This window comes from Pteropus alecto, unplaced genomic scaffold, assembly GCF_000325575.1.
Source record: "Pteropus alecto unplaced genomic scaffold, ASM32557v1 scaffold50, whole genome shotgun sequence".
Lineage (NCBI taxonomy): Eukaryota > Metazoa > Chordata > Mammalia > Chiroptera > Pteropodidae > Pteropus > Pteropus alecto.
Genome location: NW_006431918.1, coordinates 17307545 through 17333231, shown reverse-complemented (window position 1 = coordinate 17333231; position 25687 = coordinate 17307545). Strand labels below are relative to the sequence as shown.

General features: G+C 31.0%; 1 protein-coding gene across 6 annotated transcripts in view; it reads right to left on the bottom strand.

The window, feature by feature from the left end:
* Positions 1–2457: 2457 nt before the first annotated feature.
* NEK1 (NIMA related kinase 1) overlaps positions 2458–25687 on the bottom strand; it is a 128204-nt gene continuing 104974 nt past the window's right edge. For all 6 annotated transcript variants that reach the window (XM_025042976.1, XM_015585129.2, XM_006906326.3 and 3 more), the window contains 8 exons: positions 22716–22836; positions 21014–21102; positions 19966–20216; positions 13533–13684; positions 10316–10524; positions 9172–9302; positions 8888–9020; positions 2458–3566 (listed from right to left, as the gene is read on the bottom strand). In XM_025042976.1, the coding sequence (XP_024898744.1) occupies positions 3553–3566; positions 8888–9020; positions 9172–9302; positions 10316–10524; positions 13533–13684; positions 19966–20216; positions 21014–21102; positions 22716–22836 (1100 nt within the window). In that variant the 3' untranslated portion in view covers positions 2458–3552. The remainder of the gene's footprint in view (positions 3567–8887; positions 9021–9171; positions 9303–10315; positions 10525–13532; positions 13685–19965; positions 20217–21013; positions 21103–22715; positions 22837–25687) is intronic.

The window sequence follows — 25687 nt, the reverse complement described above, 5'->3', positions numbered from 1 at the left end:
ATTTCTGTGCAGTAAACTTGGGCAATCACAGGGCTTACCTCATCTGTTTCCCCTCTTTCACAGATCGCTGCTCTTTGTTGTTGTCCACTGTCTGAAAAACAGTTCCTGTATTTTGTCCACTGTTAGGGATGTTAAAGGTAAGAAGGTAAATTCCTTCTCTTTTACTTCATCGCGGCCAGTATTGAAGGTCAGAATTCATTTTTATACATTTGTGAAACACAATTTTTGCTATATATGTATAATTCTGGATTGACAATGATTTTCTTTTGATCCACTGAAGATACCATTCCACTGTTCCATTATGACTGTTGAAAGGCCAACTAGTCTTTAAACATTCCTTTGAAGGCAGTATGCCTTTTTATCTTCAACTTCTTTTAAGACATTTTTGTCTTTGATTTTTCCAGTTTCACTCTGAAGACACTAAGAATGCATTTCTTTTACTTTATCCTGCTTGAAATTCACTGGGCTTCTTCAATTTGTAGACTGGTGCCTTCCAATAGTTTGGAAAATTTCTCAGCTTTCTCTTTCCACATAACTACCCAATTCTTTCCTCAGCTGTAGGACTCCAATTAAATATACATTAGACATGCTCACTGAATCTGTCTCATACCTTCTTTTTTTGTACTTTCCATCTTTTTCTCTCTCTGGACTATATTACAAATACTTTCTTCTAGTTTTTTAATTCTCTTTTTTGCCATGGATAGTTTGCTGTCAAGCATCTTCACTGAGTTTTAAATTTTTGGTTGTTGTTTTTTTCATATAAATGAATTTTATTTGGTTCTTCAAATCTACATCACTTTTTAGTAGTTCTTTCCTTAGAGATATTTTCAAGTCTGTTGATCACTTTTTAAACACAGTAGTATAATTGTTTTATAATACATCTCTGAAAATTCCAAACCTAAAGTCTGTGCAGATCCTGTTCATGCTATTTCCCACTTGTATGTCTTGATTTCTTGTATACTAATTTATCTTTGACTCTGTGTCCAACATTGCCCTTAAAATTTTATTTATGGCATTTTTCAAGACACAAAATAAATGTACCCTCCTTCAGAGAGGCACTGGAATAGTTTCTGCCAGGTTCATGAAGAACCTTCAGTCATGTTTGTATCTAAAGTCCCCCAGCCCACCGATTCTGGTGGTCAAGATACAAACCACGTAAAGGTTAGTCTATGGCCACAATATCTCAGGAATATTTTGTCCTTTCTTTTACCTTCCTATAGTCCCTGAGTTTGAGTTAGGTTTAGTTTTAGTTCTCCCTTATTGTGAGGATGCAATTTTTTGGTGTCTCCTCTTAATGTAGGGTTTCTTATAGGATTCTCCAACTTGGATGGACACTTGGCCTTTTATCCTCTTTGATCCACAAGCTCACTACACCAAAGTGTGAGGTACTGGACATAGTCTTAGGTCAAAAGTGTCTTTTATCCAATATTCCACTAATATCTGAGTTGAAGCTTTCTCCAAAGCTTTTACCTTGCAATTCATCTTCTCACCTCTTCCATGTTTTTAGGTGTATATTAAACACACACACAGGCCAAATTTGAAAGCTCCATTATCAATAAAGGTATAACAGGTAGAGTAGATGTTAATTAATAGAAAAAAACAACAACTTTATTTAGCATTTAAAAATTGTTTTCAGCAAGAAGGTTAATTAGAATAGCGTGCTGTTCCCAGAAACAAGAAATCTGTTGAATTCTTAATGCATTAATGCTAAATATACTTTTTTCTACTGATTCTATTCTTTTTTACTCTCGAGGAGATAAATTTTAAAAGAATGTGCATCTAATAGCACAATGTAACACCTTGAACTAGTCTGATTCTGGTCATTTACACAAGTGATTTCATTCATCTCAAACTCAGCATCCTTGCCTGTTAAATGAAGATAATACTAAATTACCTTGGCAGCCCATTCTAGCTCTAACATTCTTTGAATCTACAAATTCAAAAACAGCTTCACAGTTGACCTCCGAAGGTACAATCTTTCCATAAGAACACTCCAGAGCCACTCACTACCAACTGACTGAAGATGACACAAATCCTATTTGTCATTCCTATTCTTGTATATATGACATCTTCTGAAATATGGCTGAACAACTTTTTCTACTGTATAATACTCTTATTTGCTTTTCTAATAGTTGTAATTGGTTAAGAATTTAAAAATACCTCCCTCTCCCATATCATTCTTCTTCCAGGACGATGGAGAATTAAAAGACAGAATTCAAATATTCTTCCATAAAAAAAGAAAAGGAAAAAAGAAATTCATCAGGTCAAAGAAACGTAAGTGTCCTCAGCTCTGTGTAAAAGCATTCTATTGAGAATAGTAATAATAAATATATGACAATCAATAGTGCACTTCAGGTAGATAATAAAAATTTAATAGTAATATCACAAAATAGACAAACATATAAAAATCAAATATTTAGTTTTAGAATATACATAATAAATTTAGCATAGTACTGATAGTGCTGCAATTTAAGATTTTATTGTTCAAATTATAGATTATGCCAATAGGCTGCTTTGCACTCAAGTTTCAAAAATTCTGCTTTTATTATTAAAAGCTTCTGGACTTCAGACATCTCTAATGAAATCATGTAATATCTGGCATATTACAGTTGAAGCTGTGTGACTATCATCTTAACGATCTAACTAAATCCTCTCATAATGGAAATAAAAAAGCGAACATTTCCTCCCCTTTGGAATAATAGTTACAAAAACTGTCAGTGTCAAAATAGAAACAATTCCTTTCTCCTTTTTAAATCTCCTACTACCCGTGATGCACATGCATGAAAGTTAAAAACAAAAGGGCAATTTTATGCTCCATGCTAGATCAATGTTATAATTCTCAGACCAATTGTTAAGTATAATATTCCTAGTTCTGGCCATTAAAAACAAAAACAAAAACAAATAATTAACCACCTTTTTGAATATTAGGAAATATAATTTTGCTATTCTTTCATAATTAAAACTTTTGACGATTTCTAAGACTGTGTGTATAGCTTGTTTCCACTGAGCTAGTTCAGGAGACATACTGGTTGAATATAAACTTTAAGGCTAAAATTTCCATCTTCAAAATGTAAAGATTTAAATAGAGCCCTTGAGAAAGTTAATACCTAATTGCTGGCCATGAAAACAAGTAGAAAGAAAAAAGGCCATACTGAAATACTTAAATGAAAAACCACAGGCTTGTCTTTCTCAACGAAAGTAATTCTTTGAGCCTAAAGACATTTGCTGAAAGTAAAAGTTACCTTACTGCACGGTAAATCTTCTTCAGCACCATTCAGTCCAGTTCTGGATCAATGTCTCTTATGCTTAGGTTGTATATATTCTGTAGGAGGCAACTATAGAACGCAACAAACAAAATAAAATGGATAAAATACTAGAATCTCAAATGAAATATGGCATGTTTGTCCATCTTTTTCATGCAATCAGCATGCCTATCTTAAATGTGATATATCATTTATAAAAATTTGCTACATTCCCCACTGACGCTTGTTATTCTGATGAACCAAATTGAAATTCTTTCATACAGTTGAGGATTAAAGAATGTTCTGAAGATTATTCATCATTATCTGTAGAAAAAAGAAAAAAAATTAATTCACTTCATTGCAAATCAAACTATGTATCTACTTGAGAAAAAAACTCATTCTTTTTCATGCTAAAGGAAAAAAGCTTTAATGTACTTTTAAATGTAGTTTTTATTATAATATCACATACTCAATGTAAAACAGTCAGACAATACAATAAAGAAAAATGTGGGTAGCACAAGTCACTTGTAAAGAAAGATAACCAATGCTAATAATTTTACATAAATCCTCTCAGATCTTTTCCTAAGGTATATACAAATATTTTTTTAAAAATTAAAGCAAAATGTAGTTTTGAGATATGAGTTTTTCTACTTAAACACATAATAGAAAGATGGATTAATAAGTAATAATGCGAGATTATAAAATGTTAATGGCAGAATCAGGTGGTAGGTATATGAGTGATAACAGGAAAGTTCTTTCAACTTTTCCATATGATAAAAATTTTACAATAATTAATTATGCCATATTCATAAAATATGGTGCAACCATTAAAACTGACATAAATATATCTATGATATGTTATTTCTCAACATTTATTGTAAATTTCTATTTACAGGCATTATGGTAATTTCAAATGTTTCTTTATTATAGAAAAACTCTTCAATGAATTAAACAGCACTTAATTTAATCTTAGATAACAATCACTATTTTCCACACTCTAGCAAAAGTGATCTTTCAATGAAGTCCAAGTGTCATCTCAAATCACTGCACTGCTTAAAATCCTTCACTGCCTCGGGATAGAACCTGCGCCATTACTTGGATTGCAAAGCCCTTCATTATCTGGCCTTATTTCTAGCTTTATCTACTTTCATTCCTTATCTTCCCTAAGCATCCACATAATTTATGCTTTAATAACACTGAATTGTTTATAGTTCCCCTAATACAATATTTTACATCTCTCTGTGTATAAAGTACACATACTGATGTAGGGGTAAATTCCCATTGATCTTTCAAAATCCAGCTCTGATGTCTTCTCCCCTAGGAAGAATTATCCTGACACCTTTATTTCTTCCAATATGGCTGGATTATTACTTTCTGCAAACGTACATTTTATTGCTTCCAATGTTACCCTTATCACTCTGTGCTATAGTTATTTTTTATAATTACAAAGTGCTTCAAATAGGGAAGTATAAAAAACTAATGAATATACATGCACCTAAAATAAAAGTTAACTTGTTGCCATACTGGTTTGGATTATCTGTTAAGGAAAAACGTATTAGATAGGGAATACCCTTTTCCAATCTTATTGCCTTCTCTCCCTCCCCAGAGGCATTATCAGTAGCCTGAAACTGATGTGTATCCTTCCCTCCAAGATTTTTTTTTAACTTATATTACACATACGCACACAAAAATAAAATTGCTCTTAAGCATTATACAAATGGTACTATGTACTACTTATTCAACTGGTCATATTTGTGGGGCATATCCATATTGACAGATGAAAATTTAGTTCATTTGTTTTAACTGAATAGAATTTCATTATATAAACACACTATAATACTCTATCTAAAATAAATGTAGAATAAAGGTATGTACTTCCTTTTTAAGAATCTAAGATCAATGCTTTACATGAGGGTTTGGTGGTCTCTGCCATTCTACCATTGGCCCAGTTATACTCCTTCTAAATCTGGGGTCTAAGTATTACCAGTTAGAAAAGCTCTAAAATATTAGTTCTTCTAAATCCAATCATTGTCTAACATTCAGCTGTCTTACATTTAATAATATAAAACAACAAGTTAATTTATTCAAATAATTCAACATACAGTTTAAAAACAGTTTAGTGGGTTGATATATTGATAAGTCCTAATGCTTTAGGGGCTTTCAGAAGATTAAAAAAAAAAAAAAAGGTTTCCAGGGTAGGCATTTGGCTTTTTCCCTTTACATTTTTTCTAGGCTGAAGGAATTACTGCCAGGCTTTATGATACAGAACTTAAGGGTCCTCATCCCCTTTTCATTTGCATGGTAGAGAAAATCTGATATTGCTTCTTGAGGAATGTATGAGCCTCACCCGATTCTTGGTGCTTTGGAGGGGAAATGGCCTATTTAGGCATGCAGCCTTTTGAAGCCACTCAGCTTTCAAAAGAGGGTATCATGTCAATTCTACCTTATGGCTCAGTTGACTGTTAACAGTGTTCCACTTAAGGAGCAATACAAAAATGTTCCTCAGATACTTGTCAAGCAAAGTTGAACTCCAACCACACTGTTGTTGATCATTTATGAAAAGCTGTACTGAAACAATACTTATGGAAAACTGCCTGCAGGATGAAAATGTCTGAATATGAATTGAACTTGTTTGATATTGTCCACATATTTACTGAAATGGAATCATTTTCTAGCCTTAGGCCAGTAACTTACTGCATGCCATATTATAAGAGAACCCCATGAAATCCAAATATTGTAAAAATTATTGAGGATATTTTTCAGAACATTAAAATACTGTTCTATAAAATGGGGTTCGAGATCACAATAAAATCAGAAATCTGAAAGTTCCAGATAATGTTTAAATTTTATACTTTCATTTTGATGATAATAATCTTTTAATATTTAGGGGAAAAAACATCTGTTTCACAGTAATAATTCACAACTGACATTTTCGACGACTAAGACTTGAGTTTTCCCCTGAGGTCAATTAACTTAGATTCTTAGAGTCTGAAAAAAAAAATCATACCCTTTAAAGGAAGTGACATGTTATCCAAGTTTGAGGAACACTGTATCATAGTCCCCTCTTTTTTAAGAATCATGGGAAAATTTTTCCTTTCTTTCAATACCAGAAATAGCTGTTCTCTGAATGATTGACATGTTTTGTCTCATGAACATTGTGACTCATTTATTTAATTAGGTTTCTTGCTTTGCTAAAAAGATCAGCACCAAACTTGTGATGTATTTTCACAAAATGTAGAGACCATTTGAACACGAATTCTGTATTCTTATTTCAGTCTTGGCTTTATATTACATTGCTTGTACTCATTTGCCTGATATGCTCGCTTTCTCAAATACTTGTTCTTAATTTAATCTTGTACTGTATATATTTTTCAATGCAATCTTAAATTTTTTTGGAACGAAATATAAATAAATCTTATGAAAATTTATATTGTTAAAATTAAGCAATAACATTTTAAATTTTCAATTTTAGTCTATAAATCATACCTTTAAAGTAATACAATTTGTGATAAATATTCTAGAAATAAATTCAAAATAATCAGAATCAGTTTATAAATTTATTTTAAAAACTTAGGCTCCTTATTTCATGGTGAGATACTTAAAAAGACCACATATAATTTCTCTTCATACACTAAACTTGATTTTAAGTAACTTTAAACTTTTTCCAAGAAAATTAAATGCTCCCAGAATAAAGACTTGCATCAAGAAAGACAATCCAAAGAATCCGGTATGTAAAGCCGTCAGTGGAATTTTGAAAAAGAACTTTCAAGATATTTTATGTAATGGAACATCTTCATTAGAATAAGTCTGTATCTCTATATTAACGAAACAAATACATATTTGTTCTTACATTTTCCCCCAAATGGTGTTATTTTATAGTTCTTTAACAATATTTTTTAATACAAAAGGGCTCCCTTAAGTTTCTATTGATAGGTTTCATAGCAACCACTATAAATATAGATAATCTTAACTACTAAGGGGGCTAAAGAAAACCATAATGAAAAATAAAGGCAGCACTAATAACTGACTTATAAAAGAAAATGTTTGCATTCAATTCATTACTTGTTGCCAATGACCCTTTTTCTTGACAGTTATTCTATTAAGAAGAATAGTAATGAAAATATAGTGTTTTTTTGAAGCTATAACATAATAGGACTTATTGTACCTAAATATTTTCTAGTCTTGATTAATAAGAACTATTAGAATTTTACAAGACTTTTACTTCCATCAAACCAATTTAAAGAAGCATTTTTTTGCTGGGCTTTCTATCATAAAACTTTAGGAAAAAATGGTCAACATAAATAAGTCTACATAACTGTAAAGCTGCTCCCCGCCCCTGCGAAATTCTTAGATTTGATTTTAGCAAACTTAGTTTTTATGAGTCAAAAGAGCAATATTTTTATAAAAAGCATTGCTCTGAAATACTTGAACTGAATTTAACAGCTCTATTCCTATGAACACTAAATCCAGGTATTCATCATCTCATGTCCAAACAGATCTATATGAAACAGATCCTCTTATTTTCATCTTTAGTACTCTCCAAACTATCTAGAATACTGCTGCTAGACTGAACTTTAACTTCAGTTCAAAAATCTTCACTGATTTCCTCTAAGTATTTTAAACACTCGCAGTATCTAATCACAAAGACTAATTCTCAACAAGAAGCTTCTAATATGCTCAATTTAATCCTAATATAGATTAATTACTGGTTCATTCCGCTTTCCCCACAAATTATGCCCTCTATATTTCTTTCCATTTTTCAAGGTCCAACGTCCCCTTTCTCTAATTCCTATGCACTGAAAAGTATTTTAGAAGGTGCATTTTTACACAGTTTTACACTTTCTCTCATATATTTATATCTCATCTCCCAAGGAAACTGTAAACAACATGTGAGCAAAGATTATGTGTCTTAATGTCCATAGTAATGAAGTGCTAGGCATGTAAGAAGTACCCAATAAACACGTTGAAAACCAATCACAGTACATCAGATTGCAGATCATCTCTTTATTTTATAGCAAAGGAAACTAAAACTTAACACAAAATAAATCACTCGGTGTCACATTACTAGCTTCCAGCAAAAGAGTCAGGACTATAATACCAGTCAGTCTCTTGGTTTCATGTTTAGTGTTCTTGACTAAATTTAAGGAGGAAAGCCATTTTTAATTTTGATAACTTTTAATAAAGTCCTAACATATTTTGAGTGATTTTATAGGTAAACATTTTCCAAATATAAAAATGGTTTACATTCAAATCATTGTAGATAAATGATCTACTTACTCTGGAAGAGATTACATTGGTATTATTTAGGTGAAACTTTACATATTGCTGAAGCATATGTGTCTAAAAGTTTACTACTACATCCTTGATAAGAAAGTATTCTAAGTTCTAGAACTGTCCAATAATGAGCCTTTTAAAAAATCTCATTCAAATAAAAATATTGACTTAAAGGACTTAAGTCAATAAAAGTATATGCCAGAATCAGTAAAAGTATAGGACACAATTAATTTTATAATTGCTTAAAAGTACTACATATAGCTCCAACATAGATTTCACCAAAATGCTTCTGATACAAGCTCATCAATTTACATTCGTTGCTTTGTTTTTTGCACATTTATTTAAAACATAGGACTGTGAGGAAATCTTACCTTCTTGATAGGCTCCATCTGCCATAACTAAATGAAGGATCTTGGCATAAAGATGTTGATGTTCATTTCCCAAAATATTCTGAGCTATTGTTGAACAAATCTCAATATTTTCATCTTCATCTTCATGAATAGACTATACCAAAATTCCAAATATAAATATTATTTGATTGGAGACTTTATTATTTATAATAAATCTACTGACCAATAAAGATCACTTACATTGTGCTAGTAATTCAAATAGAGTGTATTTCAAAATTAAATGTTTTAATTGACATTTTACTTACCTTTATTTTCTCATAAACCTCAAAGAACTTTTCAAAGCCTATTTCCTGCTCCAGGTGAAGTCTCAGTTCCTCTAAATGGTTAAAGACACTATCATATTCACATTCACTAGTTATCTCACCATCGCTGTTATCTAAAAAACATAAATAAAAAGATATTTTATGACTGAAAAGACTAAATAATTCTTACTCTAATAGACTAAAATTCTATAAGTGAATATCATTAAATAGACTATTTTGAACTTTAAATATAAAGTTTTTGTCACTATAATTTGTTATTTATATAGGTAATCAATATGTATATAAATTTGTTTTAACAAGAATGTTATTTTGGAAATCTTTTTAAATAACATAAACAGTAAATCAGGTAGGATTAAAAGCTTTCCTAGGGATGTCATCTAATTTAAGTATAAAACAGAAAAAGCACAACTATATGTTCTGCATCATGGCAATCAGTGTAACGAATATTTTTAAAAAGTTGATATTAAATATGAGCCAAAACATAAAAAGCACACAAAAGGCAGGCAACCTAAGATATATACTATAAAACTCTGGCAAAGCACCTAAAAAAGTATTTTAAGTGCTCAATGTTTTATGTCTTTTACATGCCAGACATACTTTGAAAAATTCTAGTAAAAGATAGAGTTACTGAAGAATTATTCTTTTTCATATTCGCTCCACTTCCCAAATACAGTTATTGAAATAAACAAATTTTCTCTGCATCTTAAAGGTAATGCTAAGAACGAAAAATAGTTTCTAAACAAAAAAAAAGTGTCAAGGTTTTAAAAACTGCTTTTAGTATTAACTCTGCTTGTTAACCACTGTGTGGAAGCTCTTTGCAAATATAAAGTGCTAAGAAAACTAAGTTATTATTGTTATTACTAGAAGAATAAGCCAAGAAATGCACACTATCCTGTCAAGAAAAAGAATAAAAATGCTACAAAAAAGCATTTCCATAATTCAATGGGAAAGAAATGGAATACCTGTGTGAAAAGAAAAAGAATGAATAAAAGGAAGACACAGAAGTATACTTCAGTTTTATTTAAAGCTGGAAATGGTTCGTATCAGATATCAGAAAAATATACTCTACTTAAGATATCTGTACACACTGAAAAATAAAAAAAGGCCCACAATTATTATCACACACCTGAGTGCCATTCTTCATTTAGAGCACTTTCACTACTGGGATTGTCATCCTCATCTGCCAGATCTGTCCCATTTGCAGTCTGCTCTATGTCACTGTTCTTTAAGACTGATTCTTCCTCCTCACTGTATTCTTCCCCAGGCTGTTCCCTAAGTAACTGCTCCATAGAGGCCTGAAGCTCCTGTAAATCTGTGTCAATTTCTTCAAAAACACTGAAATTTAAAAAATTAAACCAAAAATTACCAAAACTTTACCTTATTCTGAAATTTGCCTTCAACTCAACATGCATACACTCCTTTCTTCTTAAAAGTACTAACAATGGATAAAAAGAAATCGGAAAAAAACCTAGTTTTTAACATGGAAAATGAAGATTAACACAATTGATAAATAAGGTACATGACATTTACTCTGGAATACATAAGCCAGAAGAAGACTTGTTTAAAATGGTCCTAATTTGCCAAAAAGAATTATGTAACTATAAATATTATTAGTTGCTTAAATTTTGAAAGAAAACTTCAATATTTTAGGAGGCCAGACTAAAGAGGTTTTTCATTTGCTTTCCAAAACAAATACTTACTATTCAAATGTTTTCCTTTTATGTAACTTGGAAAGTTCAGCAAAATCTTGGTGTGGATGTATAATAATAGTACACTATACAAAAAGCTTTCCATATAAATTCTCACTGGGCCTTTAAACTCTCAGAAATGAAAACACTTAGGGAATTACATGTTCAGGTTAACAGAATGAGCTAGTAAATAAAATGGTCACCGGAAGTCTTACCTTCAGAGGCTTATTCTTGAAAATATTTCTAAAGTACATAATAGGTAGATTTTACTGTGTAATTAGAATATATTAACCATAATAATCTTCACTAGGGAATCTTGTTTCCAAGGCATTGCTCAGGACATTAATTTTATTTTCATGGGATTATAGATGCTGAAATGAACTAATTTATGCAAATAATATTATACATTTACATAGTACTTTAGTTCATTAAGCAGTTTTAGCCTACTATTTAAATTTTATTCAGATGAAACTTACTTTAGAGGCATGGAAACTATGAATCAAAGTGTTTAAATGACTCGCAGTAAATAAATGACAAATACAGAATTGAAATCTAGGTTTTCTGACCATTTCTACAATACCCAAGAAATGTACTCATCGATGTTGTCTCTCTTAATTTGCTTCTTTCTCCTAAAGTGGCACGTTGATTAAGGCCTTTCTTAAAGTTTACATTCTAATCAAATAGACAAATATCTACTGAAGAACTAAAATATAAACGATATTGTGTAACGTTGAATAAAATTTCCATTAATGGAAAAATAAAATAATCTTTTAATGTAGAAATATCTTTATTTTGTACTTATGTGTACAAACTCCTACATTTTGACTTTGTAGCAGCTATAGAAAAGCAAAACATTTAATTATAATGAGAAAGAGAGACTTTAATTTTTTGGATCATCTTATGAGTAGCATCTAACTTATTTAATTACAAGACTAACGTACCAGGCACAGCTGCTATGTACCATTACTACAATTACTAAATATTATAACCTGTTGATGAAATCTTCTAGTTGCAAGCCTAGAGGAATTAATGTCCTCCATAGATGGCAGTAAAATAAGCAGGGTTGCTAAGTCTATCATTGTAAGAAAAATATAAGATTAAGATCTTTTAGGAAATGAACACTCAAAAATTTGTCTCAGGTGCTTTAAAACCTGGTCCCAAATTCACTTTTTAGTAAACTTTCTTATTATACAACCTTGAGTAAAGTTTGCATTAAAAAAAGTTTTATTTTTCCCCAAAGAAACATCAAGTGAAATTTCCCTAGATAGATATAATTAACTCTAAAAATAACAATTTTCAAATTTTAAAAATATTAAAGACTTCTAACTTTAATTTTTAAATAAAATACTCTCAACTTGTAATGAAAAGAATACAAGCCACAAATAAGCTATAGTTCCCTCAGATAAAAACTCATGACTTTAAAAAAACTCTGAAGAAAAAACTGATATCTAGCACTTTGTCAACCATAAAGGGGTACCGAAATGTTGTATTCTCCAACAGGCTTAATAAAAACAGAAAGTTTAGTGCTTAATGACCACAGCCAAGCAGTTGAAAACAAGTCTAAAAAGGTAACTTTTCCTGCAAATTTTGAGGGCACCAGCAAAATTCTATAGAACTCTATGAAAAATGAGAAAAAAAGGCAATCTTTAAAAGTTTGGTTAGAAATTTAAGAAGAAAGGGGCAAGGCTTAAGAAAAACAAAGACAAAATAAAATGTACCAGATGTAGTAGCCCTGGCTCAAATATTATAGAAGGAAAATCGTGAGACTGATACAACACTTTCAATAAAAGCAAAACACAAGTTCTTTCTATTGAATGGCAGAAGTAAAAAGAAGCAAATTAATTAAAAAAAAAATCATACAAATTCTAAAATTTTGTAATAATGTATTTTCCTAGTGACTTGAACACACTGTACCTTCTCAAACACTTTATTCCAGGGTACTCTGGTTTCACTTTCCTAAAAAAGTTTGTAACATTTGTCTGAGGGGCTGAGAAGGTTCACTGATATCAAAGGTGAAGCAGAATTATTGTTTAAAGGGCAATCACATCCCACCTCTCTCAAGTGATGGTTAAATTATTCTCCTTGATTTCATATTCCCCACGAATCATGAAGGAATTTTGTAAAAGCAATTAAGTTACAAGCAGAATTCACAGGTAAGCACATACATACACATGCAAACCAAACAACTCATTCTATCTGCTAACTCCCCAGTGCCATGGTTCTGAAATCATTCGTGGCAGGAGACAGATATAGGTGGAGCTTTCAGATCATCTTCCTGGGGAATCGTAGAACAGTAAGTATTTCACAAATTTCCATTGCAATTCTTGTATCATGGTGTTGTTAACATTTATTCACATAATATTTATTAAGTACCTACCATGTGCAAATCATTGTGCTGGACGCTACGTGGTTTAATAAGACAGAGAGCACCAATAAAAACCATTTTCTTATATTCCTCAAGTGAAATGAAGAGGCAGATATACATATCAAAATTTGTATGATTACTTTAAGAATGTTGTAAAAAGGTAAAGGAGTAGTAAAAAGTTAGCTATGAATCATTTTTTAAAAACTGTCTAGGTAAATCACCATCTCTAGGACATACATAAATTCAGAAATTCTGTTAGTGTTACTATCTATTAATGACATCATGCTCACATGTCTTCAGAATCAGAAGGTCCTTCTTTAATGTGCTCATCTTCAATTTCATCTATTTCAAGATTGTCTTGATGTACATCTCCTATAGTAGGAACATCTATCAGTGTTCTGAACAGCTTTGAGAGATCTGGAAGTGAACATGTCCTTAGCATCTAAAACAAAGCCAACAGAATTCTTATTAAGAGTAAAATAATTAGAAAAATACAAACAAAAAAATTAGAAAATAATAATTTTGTATATATTCAAAGCTAGAAGCTTCAGGACTGACTTGTCCAATGTGAAAACCTAATTCTCTTGAATTTCAGCGTGAAACTAAACGAGTCTCGCTCTTGCCACCTTTTCTATTTCATCTCCTTACACTCTCTGACACAAATAGGAGATGTTTGGAGTATGCACATGAAACAGAACTGGAATGTGTCAAGAATCAGGTAGTGCTAGAAACTTCTAATTCACTCCTTCTCACTCATGGCCCATATTGTCCCTCTTTCATGGTTATCTCTACTGTCTTTCATTTTCCTATGGCCAATCCTCCCCATAAAGGTTTGCCCAAATCCTGGAGTTAATCTGAAGTTTGGCTAGGTACCACCACATATAATTGGTGTCCCTTTGTATTACTTTACCACTACGAGTTGCTGGCTAACCAACATTGGTTAATTCGGGGCCCTCAAATTAGTGCAAAAAAAAAAAAAGCTTAATATTTATTGCTTCTTTGAGCAAGGGACTATGAGCGTAGTCCTTCCCACTATGGAAAGCTATAAAGGCCAGATCTTTCATGTTCATATTGCAAATCATTTTTAGTAGCAGTATGAGAACTCAGCAAATTGAGCTGAGACAAAACAAGAATGCACAGCTGAGGTGTTTAAAATTTGAATTTGTGCTGGATTAGACCAGGGATAATAGGAATAGTTTGTGTCCACCAACACTTCAACAATTAGAATGTGATGGATAGATAGACAGGGCTATGAAATAAGTATCTATTACATAAGTCTCGGGGTTGAGTTAGCCCTAAAGGAATCTGTGAGATTTGAAACATGACTCCTAAGGCCCTGATAAAAACCGTATACCAGATGGAAGACTGTGAAGAAAACACAATGTTTAGCATATTAATGAAAATTTATATACTTGGCCAATTTTATCAGTACAATTTGTTATTGAGAATAAAAAAGATAGATCTCTATTATTTGAATAGAATTTACATATTATAGCACTCAAGAGGGCAAAAAATGATTACGAATTACAAGGTAAAGATATTTTGGTTGTTAAAATACTTAATAATGGTACTAAAAGTTTTTTTTTTTTTGCTGAATCTCCCACTGTCAGCAAAATTTATACTTGACTTGTTTATTATTTTAATGGTTTGAACCATGTGTATCGTTAACCAGCAGTATGCAAAATATTTGCCCAGTAACGGTTTTTCCAGATACGTTAATCAATAAAAATAAATAGCATATATGCACTACAAACCTAAATACAAGGGGGCTACACAAAAAGATGCAGTATTTTTAAAGCTGAGATAAACTTTAGCCCCAGAAAATCGTCTCGATTTTAATTTATTTCTTTCACTAATTAAAATAACTTTCATAACATAACATAAAATGACACAGAAATTTCATGTGGTATGTAATTCGACAACATTCCTCTTAGAATGGGTTCACACACCTATCAATACAATAGCTATTTGTCCTACATTAAAAACCCTTTATGTTCACAGTCTTCTTTGACAGACTGTTAAAGTTTTCAATAGGATATTCATCTTCAGTTAGAAAAATTTTATATAAGAAATATTCTATAGCTTTAACATTCATAGAAAGAAATCCTCCTGAAAATAGCTGCTTATCTATAACATGTTGCCTGAAATCTTACTTCATTTATAGTCAGATTAATTTTTTTCTAGATTCTTTGTAGTATGATTTTACACAGCTAGCATATTAGATGACATTATAATTCAAACAGAAGAGCAATGTTTTAGGAAACCTTAAAAAGTTTTTTAAAAATATATGCTTCCTTTAGGTTTTTTGTTGTTGGTTAAGTTCTATTTTTTTTTTCGCAAAAATTAAGAGTCACATAAGAGGGTGAATAAATTACTATTTGCCCTAACAGAACTTCACATGAAATTCTACTTGGAAAAACTGTCAACTCATTTTCATTTGTAGTATTTTTCATACAAAATTATGAACTAGTAATACTCTGGTCAGACAACGAAACAGTTTATGATGAGCACATTTGTTTAACATTTGCATACTGCAATTAAACCATAACACTGTGTCTTCAAAATAGCTTCTACAAAAATCTGCTCACTTTGACCTACAAACTGGGTTAAAGAATAAATTTAAAACATTAATTTAAAATTATGAACATTTACCAAAGGCAAACATTATGGACATTACCTGAGAACTGATATTTTAGCAAATCAAAAAAAGACATTTAAGACACATACGCTATTTGTGAATTGTACATTAATATTTTCCCTCACCTTGCATTTGCTATAACAAAAAACAAAATTCTCAAATTTTCAAAGAGATCAGTTTTTCATTCCACCCTCCAGATGAGAAAAGTATCAGTGGAACACATACAGTCTCTCTCTACCCATTATTCATTATCCCCTAAGGTGAGGATGGTCTAAGGGGAAGGACAAGTAGCTTTTTTCATTTGGCAACCTGAATTCTGTTCTTATGTAAGTCGGATCATGAGAAGATCACATCTTTAGACTACTTTATTTTAACCTACTACAAATTTATATTCAGTGATCTTTATTTGTGTGCTACTCTCAATTTTATCAAATTATTATAAATATCTTGTGAAAGTTGTTATACTGTATTCAGTGTTTCTTGTCAGAAACAACGCAAACCAGAAGACAATATAATTCTAGATCTGATGGAAATATCCTTTCAAAATGAAAATGAAATAAAAATGTTTTTATATAAATAAAAGCTGAAAAATTTTTTACCAACAGGGCTGTACATGAAGTGATAAAGGAAGAAGTTCTTAAAATGAAAGAAAAATAATACCAGATAGAAGCTGGATTTTCAATTTTTACTCTGTAAAAGGTAACTGAATGTTTAAAGCAAAAACAATAAAAATGTTTTGTGAAGTTTACAACATTTGCAGAAGTATATGACAACAATTATCACATCGGATAGGCAGGAGAGTGGAAATCAAAGTATACTGTTGTAAGGTTTTTATATGTGAATTGGTATAATATTTGAAAAGAGACTGCGATAAGCCAAAGATGGACCTTGAACACTAAGAATGACTGCTAAATATTTTTCTAAAGTCTACACTGTAAGCAAATAGTAGAGATAAAATATAATACAAAAAGTATTCAACCCAAAAGAAGAGAATAAAAGTAAAAAAGTGATGAGACAAACAGAAAACAAATAGCGAAATAATAAGTTTACCTCAATGTATCAAAAATTACATTAAATGTAAATGGTCCAATCACTTTAATTAAAAAATTGGTTAAATAGCAAGACTTGACTATATAACTACAAAAAATCTACTCTATAAAATAAGTTTAAAAGTAAAGGATATAAAAATATATACTATATAAACATTAAGCATAAAAAAGGCTAGAATGGCTATATAGATAGAGTAGATTCCCAAACAGGAAAATATGAGTCATTTCATAATGATAAAGAGGTTAATTCATCCAGAAGACATAAAGATTATTAATTTACATTCAACTGACTGGAAATTCCTCAGTAATTGATAAAAAAAAATCAGTAAGGATGTAGAGAATTTGAATAACATTACCAAACAGGAACACTTCATAACAATAAATGTATCAATTTATCTGGAACACATAACAGTACTAAATTTTATACACTCAATATCAGAATTCAAAATACATTAAAACAAAATTTGACACAAATCAAAGTAGAAATAAATATACAAGTATGGTTAAAATTTTCATTCTTCTTTTCTCAGCAACTGACAAAGTAGACCAAAAAAAAAAAAAAAAATCAGTATAGACTTGAACAACACTATCAACCAATTTGATTTACTTCTAGACATTTATAGAGCACTTCACCCAATGAGAGAAGAATACACATTCTTTTAAGGAGATTTGTTAGTAGTAGTAGCTGCCAGCTAGAAAATTAAAGAGCGACTAATGAGTGCAGAGGAAAACTATGAAATTATGATATAAAGGAAGCCAACAGATAAAATGATTTTAAAAGGTATACATCAATTCTGTTTAAACAAGGAAAGTCAAGAAAGGTGAGAGAAAAAAGTATAGGGAATCTGATAACAGACTGGTAATTGATGATTTTGACAAGAGCAATTTTAGTCAAGAAGTAGGCTGAAAACCATATTGGAATGTACTGGGAAGTGAATAGAAGTGGAGACTGCAAAAGTGGAAGTGAAACAAAGTGGAGACATATTCAAAATGTTTGGTTGTAAAAGGGATCAGAGAAATAGGGTGGTAGCTAGAGAAGAACATGTGCTCAAGGGAAGTTTGCTACTTATGATGGGACTTATTAGAACATGTATGTTGAGGAAATGATTCCCTACAAAGAAAGAAGTTGATGATACAGGTTAGAATGACAAAAGTTAAGATGGATTTCCTTTAATTGAAAAAAAATAACACAAGCCGTATAACTTAACATTTTTAAAAAAGAACTTTTAACAAAAATCTTTGTAAGAGGTTAAATTATCCCATTTTCGTAAAGAGATTGATTATATGAATGCTTATAAATAACTTTTACCTTTTCTTCACAATTCAAGGCCATCATTATAAACAATGATTATTTATTATTTTGGCCCAGTGATGAACATTCATATTTGAGAGATTTATGGAATAGGCAGGTATGGTCTTCTGTCCTTGCTTGAAATGGTTAAAGATTGCTTTGATTTTCTAGTATTTTTTTCTTGCCTTTCCCTCTACATGAAATCTGCTTTGCTGTGCTTACCTCCAAAGTTAAGTGCTTTCAAAGAACTAATAAGATGAAACTAAGGTCATGAAACAAAATCAAATCATCAGATTTATTATGCAATGAGTATTAATTTTAGAAACAAGTTTTTTAAAATCTCTGGGCTAAAGACAGCTATACACCTTTACTACAAAAGAAAGTACATGAATTATATGATAGTCCTTGTCTGTCCCACGACGGATACACCAAGTTTGAAAGTCTAACTGCTCTTAGATAAGTTAGAGAATTTAGCAATATCTACATTTAAGATAAACATAAGAAATATTCCACAAAATAAAAACTTATCTAATTGGAAAATTAAACTGAAAATCAAAATGACATATTTAAAAAACAGTTGAGGAAAAAGAATTCAGGCAATTCATTCATATACAGACAAATATATATTTAAAAAAAGCCCTACCACAGTGGTAAATACAGAAATAGAAATTTTAAAAAATTAACACCATTACTCATTCATTAAACACACAATTTTTAAGTAAATAATAGTTGGTGCTATTAAGGCCTCTCACATAGTATTAATGGAACTATACACTATTTCTTGAAGAGAAATTAAGCAATATGTAACTTTTTGACTTATATGTAACTTTTCACTTATAGAAATTTGTTTTATGGAAATAATTGTGAATATGTACAAATATAGAGATGTAGTTGGTAACCATAAGAAAAACTGAAATCTAAAGGCCCGACAATAGAAAAATATAATTTAAAAAAATATAATATAGCAGAATAAACAGAATTTGTGGACATTAAAGATGATGTGACAGAATATTTGAAAATATGACAAAATGCTATTTTTGTAGTAATATTATTTGTAATAATTTATAATACTAAACAGAAAAGCAGGTAACAGAGTATGTATATATCCTATTTTGGTAAAAAGTTATATACATGTAAAAATCACATATATGAAAAGTAATATAACGCATGATATGTGATTTATTTGTATTTGTAAACTTTCTATAGAGATGTTCTAATTTCTTAATAAGAAAAAAATTGGTTACATATTTTAAAAATAGCAAGTGAAAAAAGAGGTTTGAAAAACTTTTACCAGAAAGTACATATTAATCTTTCTACAAATTAGGCAATATGGCATTTCTATCCATTTAAGATGTATTGCTTAAGCTTAGTCTTATACTAAAAATGGAAGTTTAGCTGGGTACTGGGAAAGGGAGATAGTGTAAGAGGGTGTAAGAGGGATTTTTTGCTTAATAAAAGAAGGCCTATAAAAAAATTCTGCCCCACCCCCGCCACAAAAAAAAAAAAAAAAAAAAATTCCAGAACTGGGAGCCAATGAAACAGTCTTTGTCCTAATTATTCTCAGTACCTCAGAAGAGAAAACGGAGGATTTTTTTATTTTTTTTAAATGGTTTTGATGTGTGTGTGTGTGTGTGTGTTGTATTTGTATTTTTAAGGGTTTAAAACTCAATATTTTGGTTTATCAAAGAAAAACAATAAAAATGTTATCAAATAGATAACATTTTCTATGAGAGGAGTATACTTGCCTTTGGGTTATTTGCATCAAAAAGACCAGTTGAAAGTCCAATCAGCAAAGAATTCTTGTTTTTATTTTTTGGTGGTGAATCAGAGCGAGATCGAAGTGGCAAGGCTTCTTCTGGTGAACACAGAATTGACTGAATTTGAGAGACTACATTCAAGTGTTCGGAATGAACCACTTTATGGAAAAATGGTTCTGGTTGTATAGATTTGTCTGTATCGCATTTATTAGAGTGCTGAGAATCATCTATTCCAGGTTCTGTGATACAAAAAAAAATTATGTAATAAGTCTATATAGTACTGGAAGAAAGTTCTAAGTTATATTGTAAAAGCACAGTATTTAATACAAATTTTAGCAAAAAACTACATATCTCTCAGAAAAACAAAATAAATTTTATAAAGTAAGCCCTCACTTAATGTTGATCGGTTTTGTGACTTCAATGTAACAACATATAACAAAACCAACTTCGCAATAGGCTAATTGACATGAACGAGCTAAGTTCTTATGATGTTGAACAAAATGACATTATTGGAGGACCTGCTGTATATAATTACGTTATTTTATAAATAATCTTTAACAGAATATACTGTTTTATTTTCAGAAAGCAGATATAATTTATTATATATTTCCAATTACATTGGTAGTTGTAAAATATACACACAAATGCAAGGAGCTGTGAAAAATACTATTCGGATACTCATTTTAGTTTCAGTTTATCTTGGTTCCTTATGGGTTAGACAGAAAAGAGTATATGTCTTATATTTTAATTAATACTAGAGGGCAACTAATTTAATGTCCTTAGTATACTAGCTTAGTTTTGGCAAGTGATTCTTCTCTTTTCAAATATTTAAAGAACTGATCTAAAAGTTTTATTGTTCACATTGCCAAACAATCCAGGCTTATAAATTCAGAGTCCAGTGTTCTATGTCTATGACATTTTTCAATCGACTGAGGCAACTGATTAGGAATGCTCTCTATTAATATATTGTCCAAATTAAACAGGTTAGTGTTAACATCCTTCTATAAGGTAATTAGACCAATACGATGATGCTTACCTATGTGAACTTTACTAAGTTGTTCCAGATTCCTCAGAAATCCATCTTCAGAATCTTCATTTTTCTGACTAGTAATCCTATCTTCCAATCTGCCAGATAGATAAACCAGTAAAACAACAACACACAGTTTACTAGAAATAAAAGCACTCTCAAATATTTTTCTCACATATACAGATATTTTCTTTCATAAGCACAATGTATTTTTACCCCGTTCAGACCTTCACTGATCATAATCATTCACAACAACCAGCCCCACCATTTCTTACAACAGTGGTTCCCAAAGTATGGCCCCTAGACATCAGTGACACACAGAAACTTGTTAGAAAGCAAGTTCTCAGGCCCCCCTCTAGCCCATTAATCAGAAACTTTGGGGGACAAGAACAAGCAATTTATTTTAATAAATCCCAAAGTAATCCTACTGCTAACGTTTGAGAACAACTACTTTAAGCAATCTAAATGCCCCTTAATAGCAGAGGCTATAAAGCAATTATGACGTAGTAATACTATAAAATATCAGGAAGTTGTTTAAAAACTAGAAATCTGTAAGAACTGATATGGAATTAATAGTCAGGATACATTATTAAGAGAGCAAAGTACATTTTAACATAAATTTTATGTTATATAAATTTCACCTCAATTAAAAAAGTAATGGTTCTTTTAGGACTCCCCTAACCTTCCAAATCCCAGTTGACTTTGACATCATCAGTTTGGTGTACATCTGACCATACTTTAAATTTACATACATATATATGTAAGTACATATACAGTAATTTCTACATAGAATTATCATAGTGTTATTCTAATATATAAAAATGCTTTTTTATTTAATTTTGTTTCATTAATTATTCAATATTTTAGACATATTTCCATATAAACAGAGAACTCACAAAAAATAGAAATGAAACTTAAATTTGAAAAGATGTGTTAAATTTTACCAATAATAAGAGATAAACTAAGACCCTAAAAAGAGATACTATTTTTTTACCTATCAGATTGGCAAAAATTGAAACTTTGAAAATAAGGTTGGCAAGATTGTGGGGAAAATAGGATTTCATACATTCTTTCTGAAAGCATAAATCAGTGTAACCCCAAGAGAGAACAAGAACTGAATTACAATTGCAATTTATAAAAATGCAATTGACCCAGTCATTATACTTCCACATATCTATCTTATAGATATACTTATATATAAGCAAAATGACCTTAATAAAAAGTTATTCACTGCAGCATCATTTGTAATATCAATTAATATGGAAGATTTATTGAGTTGTGGTATATCTAAATAATGGACTAAGTAGCTGTGAAAAAGAAGTTCTCTTTGTATTAATATAAAAGAATTCCAAAATAACCAACTAAAAGTAAAAAGGTAGAAAATACTGTGCATATTATACTAACGACTATATTTAAAAGGAAGGTGAACAGTATATTTGTTTTTGCTTATGTACATATTAAAAATATCTGGAAGGAGAAGAGAGTGGAAATTTGCTGAATGGAGACAAAGGTAGGAAAGACTTTTTACTGTATGTCTTTATATATTTGTTGATTTCTGAACCATATGAATGTAATATCTCCTTAAAAATTATTTTATAAGATATTATCGTAATAGGATATAGTACAATATTAATTTATTACAGTATTTATTAAAAAGGTATTACAAAAAGGGACCCAGGTTTTGACACGTAAGGAGAAAGCAGTAACGTACTTAGTTTCCTTTGTTTCTTTTATCTCACTAATCCACACATCCATAACAGTGCAAGGCAAGCTACCATCTTTGCTTGCTCCACTTGACTCTTGTAAAACTTCTGTTTCCAAGTCATCACATTCTGAAAGGCAAAAACATAACAAAAACATGTCTCGAAGCAAAATTCATTTAGAGAAAACAATAAATTTTTTATAAATTATCATTATCTGGTTTTAGGCTAATATGTTAATTATAACAAAAAAAATTAAAAGTTTTATCTTTAGATCTTTAATGTCGTTATTGTGTTAACTATTCATTAGTATATAAAATTTTCCTTAAAATTTCAATAACATGTAAATTGCATTTAAGAAGGTATAAAAACTAGTTTTAAGAATAACAGTATCTGTAGTTATAATTATGGGAGAAAAGAGTGTAATATCATTGATTAGTAACTTACAGGAAAGCTCAATCATCAAAATCTATCTTTCAACCCAAAATGAAAAAAGAATCCTATCACTCAAACTTTTACAATGATATTGATAACATAAACGAAGCACACAAAATCTATTTCCCTAGATCATCAAATAATTAATAGCCAGAGTACCACCTCTATTCTGGCAGTGGCCCATTTTTTACCTGGTTGATATTTTCTGAAAGTAAACAGTGATAAGAAGAGTTTTTCTTCATTTGTTAAACTTTTCTTTTTCCTCTCCAATTCAGATATCAATACTATCTTGTTTAAGCCATCATCACCCCCTCTGTTTTCTTAATATCTAGATAACTTTTCCTTCCATATTTTAAGTTTCCAATTAGCTGTCCTATTTAGAAAAATAATTGATATTATACAAATCATTAAAGTCTTTATCTTTTATTCATATAATATTTTTGGTCACTCACACAAGGTAAGCACTTGGGGGAAAATCCTTTTTAATTTATTTTTTAATGAGTATTTGTTCCCTAGACATTAGGCATATCAATATGAGACTTCCTACAAACTATATTTATGACTTTATTTTCTACGAAGTCAAAAATATTTACCATGTGTCTCTTTGTAGAAACAGCTTGCTGACTCCTGCACTAGGCTAGAAAGCTGCTATTATATACCTAACAGGTTTTTTTTTTTTTTTTTTTTAAGAAAAGGCTCACAATACCGACTATGATTCTAATGAATAACACTAAAGTTACTGTGGTGAATCAAAGATGATCACACATATAGTAAGGTCTCTGACATTCCTTTCATCTAGAGGGGGGCTGTTTCTATCCCCTTAAATATTGTGATTGCCTTGATCAACTGAGTACAGTTGAAATATTGCTATGCCAGTTCTAGGTCTAGCCTTTAAGGGAACTGGCAGCTTCTACCTTGGAATCTGGAAGCCTAAGCCATCATGAAAGAAGTTTAACTATCCTGGAAAGACCACATGGCGAGGCCATGACACTGAAATGAAGGAAAGGAATCCAGCTGAACAGACCCAGCTGCCCTATGAAGATATCATACATGGGAGAGACATCATCTTGCATCCTCCAGGTAAGGTCAACAGAGAGCTGAATACCGACAAGTGATACCAGCTGATGCCACATAGAAGAGAAGAATCTTTCCAATTCCTAACCCAAAAAAGTGTAGATAAAATAAAAGTTATTTTAAGGCACTAAGTTATGGGAGTAATTTGTTTTGCATCAATAGATAACAGAAACAGAATTTCATACCTGAAAATAGGGTGCTGACATAACAAAAGCCTGTAAACTGGTTTTAGAACTGGACAGCAGGCAAAAGATGAAAGGGCTTCAAGGAGAGTTTTGGTGAGACTGGCCAGTGGAAAAAAGTTATTGGAGACTGGAGAAAAGGTGATACTTGTTATGTACTCACAGAAAGTTAGTACCTGTGAAAACAAGGACTATAGAAAATATTCTTAATAGATCCAGTGATCTAGCTAAGGAGCTAAGAAGAATATTGAAAGTGCCAGCGAATATCTTCTAGTGGCCACTGATACTAGAAGAGAGAGAGAGATTAACTGAAGAAAAAAACTGTTCAGTTTATAAGGAGAATTTAGAAAATAAAGTCCAAGGTAATTCCTTCTAGCTAACAAAAGCTTCAAAAGAAAAGACATGGTCTCAAGACACACATGAAATTTAGGGCAGCCTTAGGAGAAACATGAGTCAAGGGTGTGGCCACAGACATTCTATTATGGCACAGGGAGATTTAAAGGCATGTCTGACAGACTGATGGACAAAAGGATTTCTATGAATCTCAAGTGCATTGTTTCACAGCATCTTCATAAGCAACTAACAAGGTAGAGAAGAGCCAGTCTCCAAACAAAACAAAACAAAGAGTGGTTTTGTCAAATGTAGTGAATATCAATAACATTCTTACAAAATCCACAAAATTATTAAGAAAATTCTACTTGCAGAAGCGCCATCAGAAAAAGATGCAGTTTAGAACCCTTGAAGACACCAACTCTTGATACAAGAGAAGCAAGCAGACAATGCTACTCCTGGCTGGACTTCAGAATTTCTATGAACCAATGATTGCTATTTATTTCCCATTTTCCTTGTTTTTGAAAAGGAGTCTCTATTCCTGTTTTACCATTATATGTTAGGTATATGAAAGGCAAGTAACTTTCTTTTTTACTTTTAGGTCTTCAGATTGAGAGAAACTATACTCAAAGAACTGTACCCAAGGAAACTCATCTGTACACAGGCCTGACTTTGATAACCTTCAGACTTTGAGCCAGTGTCATAATAAGATGAGGCTTTGAGAAGTGGTATTTTTCATGTGGGGGGAATGAAAATGATTTTTGGTTAAATGGCAGACTATGGCAGAATTCAGATGGCTACACATTTTTAACACTCTTATCTCTGAAAGTTGGGGTCTGTTTTTCTTCTCTGTGAATCGAAGCTGCCTGTGCTTTGACCAATGAAGTATGGCAGAAGTGATACTGTGCCAATTCTGAGACTGGCTTTTAAGAATACAATCAGCTTTTACCTAGGTATCTGTG